General features: G+C 43.9%; 1 protein-coding gene across 9 annotated transcripts in view; it reads left to right on the plus strand.

Annotated features, from left to right (window-relative positions):
- Positions 1–13,985, plus strand: part of zbtb20 (zinc finger and BTB domain containing 20) — a 58,323-nt gene extending 44,338 nt beyond the window's left edge. For 5 of the 9 annotated variants that reach the window (XM_083531284.1, XM_083531288.1, XM_083531287.1 and 2 more), the window contains 3 exons: positions 577–759; positions 7,291–8,732; positions 11,988–13,985. In XM_083531284.1, coding sequence (XP_083387410.1) covers positions 656–759; positions 7,291–8,732; positions 11,988–12,565 — 2,124 coding nt within the window. In that variant the 5' untranslated portion in view covers positions 577–655 and the 3' untranslated portion in view covers positions 12,566–13,985. Of the gene's footprint in view, positions 1–347; positions 760–7,290; positions 8,733–11,987 lie in introns of those variants that run through there. The other 4 variants (XM_083531291.1, XM_083531289.1, XM_083531290.1 and 1 more) reach the window with 2 other exon arrangements.
- The last annotated feature ends 1,015 nt before the right edge of the window (positions 13,986–15,000 follow it).

Here is a 15,000-nt window from a genome sequence, read left to right on the forward strand (position 1 = left end):
GTGTTTTACATTTTTGCTTTTAAATTCATGAACACTAAAATATATACACATAAAATAATACATAAAATATATAAACACACATTAAAGCACACACACTAAATTATATACATTATATATATATATATATAAAAACATACATACACAATAAAATATACAAAGCACACTCACAAAAACTGCACCGCACACACAATAAAGCCCATTTATACCCACAATAAAATGTGAACACACAGACACACACACACACACACACACACACACACACACACACACATACGATAAAGCACAAACACTATAATATAGTATATAGACACAAAAACACACGCACAATAAAGCCCACATGCACACACTAAAACACAAACTTACACAAACCCTTATGCAACAATTACACACATACACGCACTCACTCTAAACACATACACTTATGCAACAAGGTAACACACACACACACTGTAACACTTCACGCATTCACATGCAAACACTGAAACACGCACATACATTCACATACACAAACACACACACACACACACACACACACACACACACACAAAGTGAAACACACACTGATGGCTGGAACAGATCTGCACCAGCCGTGTGGAATGAAGTGTTTCAGCACTTCAGCGTCTGCTGTTCACACACACTACAGCACACAGTGTGTATGAGCTCATACAATCACACACACACACACACACACACACACATACACACACACACACACACACACACACACACACACCGCTTCCCAAAAGACAGAGACGTTTTGTGCTCAGTAGTGCTGATATTCAGTGTGTTATGATTGGACGTGTGTGTGATGTATCGCACTTCTCATCACTACACAACAGATGCTGCCGCGTTCATCCTCCTTTTTCCCTTCACGTGTATCCCTTATAACTTCACGTGCATTCCCAATTACCTAATGTGTGTCCCGTTATTGTTTAACGTGTATCCCTCAATAATTCACATGTAACCCTAGATCCCTTCACGTGTATCAACTTTCCCCTTCACGTGCATCAACTTTCCCCTTCACGTGCATCAACTTATCCCTTCACGTGTTTCCCCACATGCATCCCTTATAACATCACGTGTATCCTTCATGTGTGTCCCATATAATTTTACGTTTCACGTTCACTCTTTGTATCTCTAATTCACGTGCGTTTTTGCGTCTAAGATCTTTAGAGTTTAACAGTCTGGTTTGCTTGTTTGACTCTAAAAAGCCCCGCCCCCTTGTGATTGGCTGGAAGAAGTTCAGTTGTGAATATGGGATTGTGATTGGCTGGAAGGAGTTCAGGTGTGAATAGTGGATTGTGATTGGCTGGAAGGAGTTCAGGTGTGAATAGTGGATTGTGATTGGCTGGAAGGAATTCAGGTGTGAATAGTGGATTGTGATTGGCTGGAAGGAGTTCAGGTGTGAATAGTGGATTGTGATTGGCTGGAAGGAGTTCAGGTGTGAATAGTGGATTGTGATTGGCTGGAAGGAGTTCAGGTGTGAATAGTGGATTGTGATTGGCTGGAAGGAATTCAGGTGTGAATAGTGGATTGTGATTGGCTGGAAGGAGTTCAGGTGTGAATAGTGGATTGTGATTGGCTGGAAGGAGTTCAGGTGTGAATAGTGGATTGTGATTGGCTGGAAGGAGTTCAGGTGTGAATAGTGGATGGTGATTGGAGTCTAGCATGCGGTGGAACTTCTATGGTGAATACAAGGATTTTAATAAGTTCACGTGAGAAATAAAAAAACACTACCAGGATTTAACTCTAACAGGTAAATGAGACTCTCCGTCTCTGATGTAAATAAATGGAATCTTCTGTGTGTGTGTGTTTCAGAGCAGCAGAACTGTAGATAAAACGAGTCATATATAATATGCGTAATGAAAATGAAGTAAACCATACAGTCAGTTTTGCTCTGAAAACATCAATAACAGTTTTAACTCCTGTAACTGTGGTATAAAGTGAAGTGAGACCTGGTGTGAGACCTCACACCATTATAGTGTTTCACCTCGGGCTGTTCTTCACCTCCACATCGTGCACCAACATCCTGTAACAGTCACCGAGACCTGATCATCACCCGGATGTTCGTCACAGTCCCCTTTTCTCCCTCCACCTTTTTTCTGGAGTAAACATCGGGTGACGTTTCTGGTCAGTCGTAAGATTTGAATTTAAAATGGAAAAAACATCTTCACATCACACACACTTTCTCCTGCGTTCGTCCTCCTCGTGGACACACGCCGTCAGAATCGACGCATTGTTAAAGCGAGTCCCGAGATGCCTGTTTAGTTAAAAACCCTCTAATTAAAAAACAACAGTATCACATCAAATGTGATATGACACAATTGTGTCTCACACACACACACACACACACACACATACACACAAATGCAGAGGTGTGTTTAGATTCTTTCATGAGTAACAGCTACAATACCAGGCATTTACACACACACACACACACACACACACACACACACACACACACAGTCACACTCATACATTCCAACAGACTTTCTCACACGTACACACACACACACACACACACACTTTTTTCTTTCCAGCCCTCTGTCAGTCGTGTTCCTTCAGGCCTGCAGAGCCGGAACTCTATTGTGCAAATACTTTAATCTGAGTCAAGATTCAAGTATTGGGAAGAGATGATTTAGAGAGAGAGAGAGAGAGAGAGTGTGTGTGTGTGTGTGTGTGTGTGTGTGTGTGTGTGTGTGTGTGTGTGTGTGTGTGTGTGTGTTCACCTGTACAGGCTTGTCCTTATAAAGAGGAAGAAGTTGTTATAAAAAATATTTGATGCAGTTCAGATAAATTTCCACGCCACACGCTAACAATAAAGAAGCATCAAGGAAACTCGCCCAAACATTCCATTCCGATGTATAGATCGGATTTATACATAATGCAAAATCTCTCTCTCTCTCTCTCTCTCTCTCTCTCTCTCTCTCTCTCTCTCTCTTTCTCTCTCTCTCTCTCTCTCTCTCTCTCTCTCTCTCTCTCTCTCTCTCTCTCTCTTTCTCTCTCTCTCTCTCTCTCTCTCTCTCTCTCTCTCTCTCTCACCTGGTTTGTCACACACGATATATTTCGACTTTAAATAATTGGGACGCTGCGTAAAATGTTAAAAACAGAACGCAACGATTTGCAAATCTCAAAACCTCGTACACACAGAAAATCATGTTTCTGTACCTACAGGTACGTCTGCCACGAGAGAACCCAGTAAGGTACAGGAACCCAGTAAGGTACAGGAACCCTGTAAGGTACAGGAACCCAGTAAGGTACAGGAACCCTGTAAGGTACAGGAACCCAGTAAGGTACAGGAACCCTGTAAGGTACAGGAACCCAGTAAGGTACAGGAACCCAGTAAGGTACAGGAACCCTGTAAGGTACAGGAACCCAGTAAGGTACAGGAAATGGTCCTTAAGGTGACAACTGTGGACCTTTTGTTTTAATTTAAAAGTACGAAATCAGTTCCCACAGCAACGGGAACATAATTGTACTTTTAATAAGCACAAAGTACCGACAAATTCTGCAGCAAATCACAGATCACAAAATCTTCATTTAAATTGTATTTATTGAAGTGAAAAAAGTCTACAGGTAAATTTTCATGTAATTCTTAGTCACAGTACATTTAAAATGAGCTTTGGTCCAAACAGCAGTGTTTCTGGATCATATTCACGTGTGGCTTCTTCTCTGCATGATGGAGCTTTAACCTCTGTTTATGGAGGGCATGAAGAACCGTGTTCATAAACAGTGATTTCTGGAGGCCATGCAGTGATTTCCATGACAGAATCGTGACTGTTTTAAATGCAGTGAGAGAGCTAAGAGCCCGAAGATCACATCCATCCAATATCCATATTCCCCCTTTTCCCTCGTGCACAGAGATTTCACCAGATTCTCCTCCAGATTCTCCTCCAGATTCTCCTCCAGATTCTCCTCCAGATTCTCACCTCTTTACTTCTGAAAGACTCTGTCTCTCTAAGATACACTCTTCATACCCAATCATCTTCCTGACCTGCTGCCAATTAACCTCAATCTCTCTCCAGCTGTTTCTTTTTAGTAACACTTACTTTTCCAGCTGTTTGTTGGCCCGTCCCAATATTTTCAAAACGTGTTGCTGCCAACAAATAAAAAATGACCCGATTTATTTCCTTAAAATGCTACGTTTCCTCAATTTCAACATTTATCAACATGTTGTTGATGATTATGGTAGTGGCGGTGATGTTGTTGATGTTGATGTTAATGCTGTTGGTGGTGTTGATGTTAATGTTGATGGAGGTGTTGATGTTGTTGTTGATGTTTTTGGCGATGTTGATGATGATGGTGGTGTTGTTCACATGTTGATGTGAACTTTGTTGCCAATGATGATGATGGTGGTGGTGGTGTTGCTGTTGGTAGTGATGGTGGTAGTAGTAATGGTGATTATGGTGTTGGTGGTGGTAGTGATGGTGATGGTGGTTGTAGTGATGGTGATAATGGTGGTGTTGGTGTTGGTAGTGATGGTGATGATGGTGGTGATGGTGGTGTTGGTAGTGATGGTGATGATGGTGATGATGGTGGGGATGGTGATGATGGTGGTGATGGTGATGGGGGTGTTGGCGGTGGTAGTGATGGTGATGATGGTGGTGATGGTGGTTGTAGTGATGGTGGTGATGGTGGTTGTAGTGATGGTGATGATGGTGGTGTTGCTGGTGTTGGTGTTGGTAGTGATAGTGGTGTTGGTGGTGGTAGTGATAGTGATGATGGTGGTGTTGGTGGTGGTAGTGATGGTGATGATGGTGGTGTTGATGCTGATGTTGATGTTGATGTGAATGTTGTGATGATGATATCAGCAGTGGGGTTGGTGGCAGTGTTGGTTTTGTTGATTGTGGTGGTGCTGATGTTTATATGGTTGACGTGAATGTTGTCAATGATGATAGTGGTAGTGGTGATGGAGATGTTGGTATTGGTGGTTTTGCTTATCTTTATGTTGTTGATATATATGTTGTCAGAGTTTGATGTTGATGATGGTGTAAATAATTGTGTTGTTTTTGATGATGTCGATTTTGATTGAGTCGTTAATGATGGTGGCGGTGGTGTTAATGGTGTTGTTTTTGATGATGTTGATGAGACATTACCACAACCGAACACAAACACAGTGTTTATAAAAGTCTAATGTTGCCTCAGAGCCCGAGATTTTCTTTTTTTTTTTTACTTTTTTTACTTTATTTTTAAAGATGTATGTGGTCCAGTGAATCGTGTTTAATTAGGAGAACACACTCTGAACCTCCTGAAGTGAACGTGCCCAGCGCGAGGTTCTCCGAAGGTTCCTCCTCCATAGGGCTCGGGAGGAAGAGGAAGACTCAGGATTTAATAACGAGCAGATGGAACTCCGCAACAACAACATTTTAAAAAATAAATAAAAAAAAACAATTCCCCGCTCAGGAGCCACTGTTCACTCGGCCCAATTTTTATAAAGTAAACACGAAATAGAAATCCACGAGCTACGAGGCGTCGGAGGTGAAACACATGCTTAACGAGATGATTATTAACGAGCAGATGTTTTATTTAGAGTGAAACGTTTGGGAATGTTCATGGGTGGATCTCTTACTGTCGCAGCAGCCATTTTGTTTTTGTTAGCCATTAAATACGCTATATAATACAATATATATATATATATATATATAGGGCCAAAGGTTTGTGGACACCTGAGCATTAGATTGCTAATGTACGTGCTTCTTTTCCAACATCCCAGTCCACATTTGTTCCACTTGTGGAGATTCATTCAGACTCAAGGGTGTTAGTAAAGTCATGTACTGATGTAGGTGAGGTGAGAAAGGTCCTGTATAGCAGGAGATCTTGCACACACATCCAACCCATGTAAAGCAGATCTTCATGGAGCAGGCTTTGTGCACAGGAGCATTACCATGCTGGAACAGGTTTTCATGCTCCTGCATCCAAACACTTTAATAAAACAAATACACACATTAAATATACACGTTTTTTTTTTTTTTATTCCATCTATTTGTTGTTATGACGATTAAATATTAAAACGATGTTAGATGTTACTGAGGCGGGTTACACCTTCTGACCAATCAGAATTCAGAATTTCAGTACATTTGTTCTGTGTAATGATAATATTCATGTTGTTCTCGGATGTAGTATAAGAAGAGAACACTATTATCTCTCCTTCTTTCCCTCACATTCTCCTGTAGACGTGTCTTATCCTGGGTTTAGGAGTCTCTGAGGATCAGATATTAATGATCATTATTTCACGTGTAGAAAAATAAAATCCTGCTGAAAGAAAAGATGAGACAGAGCTCTGGGGTTAAAGGAGGATCTTGGGAACGTCACATTCAAATTCCATTTATAAAACGTAAAAAAAAACAAAAAACAATAAAGGATCATTTATATGATACAGATTTATTCTCACCTGCTCACGTGATTCCTTTCAAATCGTTTTTTATTTCTCTTAGTTTTAGGAACAGATTTTACTTCCAGGGTCTCGAGAGAGACACAGTCGCAGTTTTTTCCTCCCTATAAGGCCCCTCTGTCCGTTTAATATCAAATAAATAAATAAAATAAACGAGTCTGCAGGTTTTTTTTTTTTTTTTTTTTTTTTTTTTTTTTTTTTTTTTTTTTTTGGTTTATTTTGTGCCATGTGTTTTTTTTTTTTTTTTTTTTTTAATCCACCCCCCTCCTCCTAAAAAAATGCTGAGGCCACAAAGTCTTCGAGGAGTTTTAATGCTTCATGGAAATTTTGTTTGGAAGGAAATAAAAAAGGAGGGGGATTATAGCAGTTATCATCACTTTTTTAGACATGTAGGGATGTGGGGGTTTTTTTTTTCCTTGCAGGAATAAAAGACAAAAAACATCCCCCCTTTATCGCCCCCATCCTTGTCCCCGTCCTCGTCCCAGTGCGTGTTTATAGCTCGCTGGATGTCCTCGTATGTACAGGGAGGAGAAAATAAAGGGCCATATTTCACGATAACATCACAGCTGGTTTATTTTTGGTTTAAATTCATGTTGAACGCAGAATGGAAACACATGTCTCTGCCATCAGATCTCCCTCCATACCCCTTCACTAGCAGCTCACCAGCTCCCCCTGTCCACAGTTATGTGCCAAGGCAGGCCAGGGGAGGAGAAGCTGAAAGGTTTCAAAGCTGTTTTTTTGGGGTTTATAAATGCAGTGTAATGTAGAGGTGCTTCAATACTTTATACAGAGCAATAGTTTTTCCTTTTTTTTTGAAAGCACATGCTCATACTTGTGTGTGTGTGTGTGTGTGTGTGTGTGTGTGTGTGTGTGTGTGTGTGTGTGTTTTCTTTCTTAAGGTTGCCGCTATCAGCCAGAAAGGGGATGACTGAGCGCGTCCACAACATCAACCTACACAACTTCAGCAGCTCGGTACTGGAGACCCTGAACGAGCAGCGCAACCGTGGGCACTTCTGCGACGTGACGGTGCGCATCCACGGCAGCATGCTGCGTGCCCACCGCTGCGTGCTCGCCGCCGCCAGCCCCTTCTTCCAGGACAAGCTGCTGCTGGGCTACAGCGACATCGAGGTGCCGGCGGTGGTCTCGGTGCAGTCGGTGCAGAAGCTCATCGACTTCATGTACAGCGGCGCACTGCGCGTAGCCCACTCGGAGGCGCTGCAGATCCTCACGGCCGCCAGTATCCTGCAGATCAAGACCGTCATCGACGAGTGCACGCGCATCGTCTCGCATGCCTCAGCCCAAGAGACACCGCGTGGCACACCCGACTCGGGGACCTCGGGTCCGGGGAGCGATGTGGAGCAGGGCATAGAACGTGCCTATACCTCGGTCTATTCCGGCCTGGAGCTGCAGAACGGCACGCGGAGCGAACGCCAGCACTTCACCAGCGTCTCCATCCCCAGCAACTTCGATTCTCTGCAGCAGAAAGAAGGTGTGCAGGACCCGTCGCTGTGGGTGAGCCGGCTGCATGAGCGCCAGCAGCAGGCCGAACGCTTCCTGGCCTCGTCCGAGACCACGCACTGCCGCAAGCAGCCTCGCCCGGTCCGCTTGCACACGGCCGAGCATGACGTGCGCATCAAACAGGAGAGGACGACCGAAGAGACGTACGGCTGCTACGGATTAGACGTGGATGATGCCAACGGGGAGCCCAAAGGGGAGAGCTTCGATTCGGGCGTCAGCTCCTCCGTGGGCACTGAAAACGACCCGTCGGAGCAGCATTTCATGCCCGTGTTTGGGCGTGAGGGCGAGGCAGAGGTGGGCACGCCAGTGCACATCGACGTCACCGATTCGTCCCCGGAGCAGAGCCAGGAGATGGGTGAAGACAACAACAGCGGCGACGGAAGAGACATCATGATGGACCAGCCGCCGCTGTCGAACCCAATCGTTCCAAGTTCCGTTCCCGGAGGGCAGCTTTACATCCGCCCCTGTGACACCATTGCGGCGAACCTGCGCATGCCCCTGACGCTCGCCAGCAGCGCCAACTCGTATTTGCCCACTTTGTTTGCCCCGCAGCCCTCAGCCAACGAGAACAAGCCCTTCCTCTTCAGCCTGCCGCAGACCGTCAGCTCCCAGCAGCCCCAGTTCGTAGCTGTGCCGCCCCACAGCATGGCGCCGTTCCCCGGCGGCCTGAGCGGAGTGCCGAGCGCCGGCGCTCAGCAGCAGCAGCAGTCCAACGCCACCGGAGTGGTGCAGCAGGGCGAGAAGAAACCGTACGCCTGCACCCTCTGCTGCAAAACCTTCACTGCCAAACAGAACTATGTCAAACACATGTTTGTGCACACCGGTAAGCCACGCCCACTTCCTGTCTGTTCACAATATACTGTTTAAACTAAAACGGTTCAGCGATCGAAGGGGGGAATATTAAACTATACACACATACACACACACACACACACACACACACACAATTACACACACGTGGTGTCACTCGCCGGTAAAAAAGTTACAATACAGACGAAGCGATCCTCTCAGCGCATTTAGTGTGTGTGTGTGTGTGTGTGTGTGTGTGTGTGTGTGTGTGTGTGTGTGTTTTGTAAATCTCAGGAAAGACGAGTGTTTCTGCAGGACAGCTCTGTCCTCACCCTCCAAATTAGGCTTTGAGCAAACTCATTACACAAAAACACAACACAATTAAAAAATGCTAAAACACACTAGTCTCTCTCTCCCTCTATCTTCTGCCATCTCTCTCTCTCTCTCTCTCTCTCTCTCTCTCTCTCTCTCTCTCTCTCTCTCTCTCTCTCTCTCTGAGGTGACAGTGTGTGTGTGTGTGTGTGTGTGTGTGTGTGGGGCTTCATTAGAGTGAGTTCAGTACAGATGGTACAGCAGTGACAGATCTGGGAGGTTTTTCCTGCGGCGTGAAAACTGTCGCAATGATCCCTGTTTACATCAGTGTAGGAATTTTACGGAAATTCTGGAGGGAGGGGGTGAGGGGTATCTGAGGGGGGGCAGAAAAATAGAAACGGATTCTTACACAACGAGACATAATAATAGACAACAATACGCAATAATATACAGCAATACACAAAAATACACAATACACAAAAATACACAACAATACACAATAGTGCACAATAGTTCGTTAAATTGGTGCAAAATCGAAATCAGTGAATAAACGATCGTAAACAAATGATCAGGCGACTGGATTCTGCTCAGTGACTCGCTCGGGGTGGTCGCTTAAATCCAACCGGTTTGTTGACTGCAGATTTTTTTCCCTCATTTTCCTCCGCACAGTAAATAAGTTACAAAGTGCTGACACTGGAGACTCCTTCCGTAAGCGCTACATCCCCGTCGTATCAATGCTTTATCATAAAACTCCAGTCTTTCTGAAAGAACCGTTGCTATAGAAACAAGTACAAATTCCACGGTTCATTTGAATTGGTTTTAATGCCTGACCGTAACCGTCGCAACAATACGAATGAAACGATCGATCCTTGAAGATTTTTACGATTGACGTCCTAGCGGAGCAGCGAACACGCCGGACACGAACGCTCGGGTTCGCCGCTAACGCCAATCAGGCTATGATTCAGCTGGAGCAGGTTCCTTATTGATTAGCAAAATGAGCTGCGTGTGTGTGTGTGTGTGTGTGTGTTAGAAATAAATGCATAATGATATGTTCAAGTCTTAGCGATGATCATAAATGTTCTGTAAAAGTTTCCAAGCACTAACTGGCCCCTGAACGCCGCGTGTGTTTAGCCGTCAAATGCCACATTGTGAGTGTTACTGCGTTAGCGGCAGCAGACCATCAAAATGTTTGTGTAACATCTAAATTTTCATGTTTTTCTCTGATTATGAGGACGTTTAGACAGCGCCAAGGGGTAACAACACACTCACACACACACACACACAGAGCGTGGCTCATCAGATAGCGAATGGTCCGTGGCAGCGCGAAGCCTCAGAAGCTCGCGGACGTCTCTGGAGTCACACTGGGTCAGCTCCTTCACACCGCCACGCTCATCATTAAACTCTATTTAGGGACAGAAACAGAAGAATGAACACTTCGGAGCGCTTCATTATCCGTAATTAATAGTCATTAAGGCGACGGCGGATCGCACACCTTCTCATAGCGCCGGATAAATACCATTAACAGACGCAGACGAGTTCGTGCCAGACAACTTCGAAAAAAAAAAAAAAAAAACTCATCAAAGCCTGCCAAGAAAACTTCATACGCTTTTCAGAAGAGCGCCATTATTTACGTCTCGTACGCCCAGAGCCTAAACATTCCCGAGTGCACACATTCCCCGCGGAAAAGCTTAGGAAGTTCGCTCCAGAAAATCGCTTCGCCTTCTCCTGAAACACGAAGCGGTCTCGTTTACAGCTTTTCACAGGGCGCCATTACTTTCGCTCCTCAATGATCAAACAGCCTCGTTAACCGAATAGTTTTTTTTTTATTTTTTTTCTGTTTAATTTAAAAATAGGTTATAAAGAGGTTATAACATGATGTGTGAAGTGTTATAAAGGGACAAACTACAAAATAAATAATAAAGGTTACAATTACATGGAACAAACTTATACATAGTTTTATAACTGCTTTATCAGCGTGAAGCTGCTCTGAGACCATGTGATTTGTTAGAAGCGCAATACAAATAAACATTTATTCAACTGAATTTAATACATTTGTATAAAAGACTGTACGTTTACACCGGTGGCGTTTAGCAGACGCTCGTATCCAGAGCCACGTACGAAAGTGTTTCGGTTCAGTGACTGTTGATATTAATTACAGTCCAAATCCTTCCTCAGGAACTTCATGATCTTCAGACTGTTCATGTGTTTAAATTCTTTAGATGGTCCCAGAGTTACGATTGTTCGACTTACAATTTTACTGATGGTACAACAACAGAAATCCGACAAATTTACCACAAATATTTAAAATTTTTATTTATATTCCTTATAAGGCAAGCATAGCAGCATAGGCTCCGCCCTCCACTCACGAACCGGCGCTTGTCCACACACACACACACACACACACACAAACACATATATACTGATCAGCCATTACATTAAAACCTATAAACATGAATTGCATTTATTATTTCATTACACTGGCACCAATCACATGTGTAGGATTTATTATTTACTCTACTTTTTCATAATATACTCATGATATACTATATACGTTACAGCTGTCAGAATGAACGTGTTAATGACGTGTTATTGCAAATTCTTTTTAACGGCAATTAATTTTATTAATGGGCGATTAAAGCAGCACGTATTTATGTTTGACCATTTTTATTAAATATCTAAATAAATCAAGATAAAAGAGGCGAAATTTAAACCTTCACCGCAACACGTTTATTCTCAACGTCCTTTTTTTTACTCAGATATAAAAAATATAACTAAAATAAACTCCACCTGAAAAATTTTTTCAATCAATAAACATTTGTTTTACTGACGCGGCGAGTCTCAAAACGAGCGCCAAAATCCGGCATGACACGCACGTCCGGCAATTAAAACCGTCCGTGTGGAAACGTAGCAAAAGAGCTGATTGGTGTCCTCCAGATTTTTTATGTAAGCTCCATGTGTTTTTTTTTTCCCCGTGCAGGTGAGAAGCCGCACCAGTGCAGCATCTGCTGGCGCTCGTTCTCCCTGAAGGATTACCTGATCAAGCACATGGTGACCCACACGGGCGTGCGCGCCTACCAGTGCAGCATCTGCAACAAGCGCTTCACGCAGAAGAGCTCGCTGAACGTGCACATGCGCCTGCACCGCGGCGAGAAGTCCTACGAGTGCTACATCTGCAAGAAGAAGTTCTCCCACAAGACCCTGCTGGAGAGGCACATGGCTCTGCACAGCACCGCGCCCGGGGTCACTGGGGTCGTCACCGGGGTCACTGGGGTCGTCACCGGGGTCACCGGCGTCGTCTCCGGGGCTAACCCCGCGGGCCCCGCCTCCATCCCGGTGCAGATGGCCGTCCCCGAACCCGGCCCCGGAGTGGTTGCTCTGGCCATGCCGGTGGGAGGAGGCGGAGCCGGGGGAGGAGTCAGCGGAACCGGAGTGGGCGTGGCCTCCGAGGCGAGCTGCCAGGAAGCGACGACCTACATGTGCTCCGTCTGCCCGGTCAAGTTCGACCAAATCGAGCACTTCAACGACCACATGCGCAAGCACGTCTCCGACGGATAAGTACGGAAACGAAAAATATATACATATATAGATATATATATATATATATCTCTCTCCACGCAAAGGTTTAAAAAAAAAAAACTTTTTAAACAACAACAAAAAAAAAAAGAATGAAAATTTAAAATAATGGCACTAGATTTTTTTTTTGTTTGTTGGTTCGTTTGTTTGTTTTCCCTAAAATTTGGGGCATGAAGAGTAATGAGTATAGACACTGGCACATTGAGTTTGAGTTTTCCCAGAAAACAAAAATTGTTCTTTTTTTTGGTCGTTTTTTGTCGTTATTCTTAAAGAATTAAAAAAAAAACATAGATGGTGGCCTTAAGGCTGTGTAGTTGGAGAATGATCCACTGGATGGATCCAAACTACTGGCCTCTAAATGTATGATTTCCTTACTGATTTATGTGTTGAACACTACCGAAAGGCCTGCGAAAGACACACACACACACACACAAACACACACACACACACAGACTACTTATACACCTACACACCGTCGAGTGATTTGTATTGTATCGTATGTGTGTACGTGGCTGTGTGCTTGCGTGCGTGCGTGCGTGCGTGCGTGCGTGCGTGCGTGCGTGCGTGTGTGTGTGTGTGTGTGTGTGTGTGTGCGCAAAAAAAAAAAAAATTTGAACCGTTTTCCCATGTAGACCGTACTGGATGCCACCGGCGTCCTGATTACTGTGGTAAACCTTTAAAAAAAACAAAAAAACAAAAACGTGTCTCGGAATCGGTGGGAAAATCGAAAATGGTCACGCGTTTGCCTTTGCGTTCGTTCGGAATTCCACACTGGGATTTTTATCGTATTTACTAATTAAAAAAACAGATTCGAGTCGTCGCACGGAAATAAAGAAAACTTCCCTTTATTACGATAAAAAACCCCACAATATCTGTATCCTTTCTCTCTCTCTCTCTCTCTCTCTCTCTCTCTCTCTCTCTCTCTTTTCCACGGCTCGGAGCGAGGGATCGAGGGTTTTTTTGTATGAATTTTTTATTTTTTTTGGTCAGTTAGTATTTTCTTCGAGATTGCTGATTTTTTGCGAACACTGCCACAAAAAAAAAGAAGAAGACTGTTATATGATCTCTTCCTAAACGAGAAAAAAACCAGACGAAGAAAAGAAAGAGGCCCAGGGTACTTCTTTTTATCGGTCATGATTCCTAGATAAACATTTCAGCATTCTCATTTCCCCCATGATTTATAAAAAAAAAAAGGTTAGGAAGTAAATAAATTCCGGGGCTCAGACGCAGACGCAGACGCAGACGCGGCTAGGTGTTAGCCGCCTCTTCACGCCCCCAGACTGTTACACCCTGGCGTGGCATTGTGAAGCTTTTCTCTCGCGTCTTTTCTCCACGAGCGACCCGGATACTAATAACAGCCCCGCTCAAAAATTCAAAAAAAAAAAAAAAAAAAAAGGAAAAAGTTTTGAAAGGAGAAAAGAAAAAAGGAAAAAGATGAAGCCACTTCCTGTTTAGCGACGTCAATCGCCGTGACTCAGCTTTTCGGCCGGGTGGGGCGACTCAAGTGCACTACTCCTGATCCCTAAGCCCCATCTAGTGGCTCAAACATCTACTGAGGCCCGGCGTCCGATTGTCCTTCATTTTTCCCAACAGGAAGCACAAATGGAAAAAATATGCAGAGATCTAGGGAGAGAGAGAGAGAGATTATGAAAGAGAGAGAGAAAGACAGAGAGCGCAAAAGAGGACCAGCCGAATAAACACCCCGTTCCCTATCTAGTGCACTTACTATACTCTTACACTCTAATGGGAGCCATTTTATACAAAAAACATTTCTAACTCATCAAATCAAATCATCCCAGAATGCACTGCAGCAGAATGGCGTTACCCATAATGCACCACGCTTCAATTATCCTTATTATTATTTTTATTAATATGAATCCTTTTTTTTTTTTCTTTTCTTTTTTTTGGGGGATTTGTTTGTTCCCAGGATCCGTTCCTGACTAAAGTGCACTACTTCTGATCCCTTAAGCCCTATCTAGTGACTCAGACATGGAGGGGGGAGGGGGGGGGCTGCCCAAAACCACACCCTATTTCTATTTATGGTCAAATTACTTCCTGAATTGAAGTGCACTAGTTTGGAATCCACTATGTAGCGGCCCACTGAGAAACAAACAAAGAACACAGGAAGTGTAGAAGAGGGAGGGATGGAGGAAGGGAGGTGTCCTAAATCCATGCCTCTTTTTTTTCCTCGTCTCGTGCACTATATTAAGAGTCATGGGGAAAAAAATTCCCACAATGCAATGCATTCCTGAGCGAAGTGCACTTGATCTTCTCGATCCCTAAACCCTATCTAGTGACCCTAAGTCGAGAATGAGACCCGTGTCTATTTTAAGACTCATGGAAATTAAAAAAACTCATCAAAACCTAGCTGGGACCGATTAACCATAATGCACTGCGCTGCTTTCAAACACTGAAGT

Source organism: Silurus aristotelis (assembly GCF_946808225.1).
Source record: "Silurus aristotelis genome assembly, chromosome: 26".
NCBI lineage: Eukaryota > Metazoa > Chordata > Actinopteri > Siluriformes > Siluridae > Silurus > Silurus aristotelis.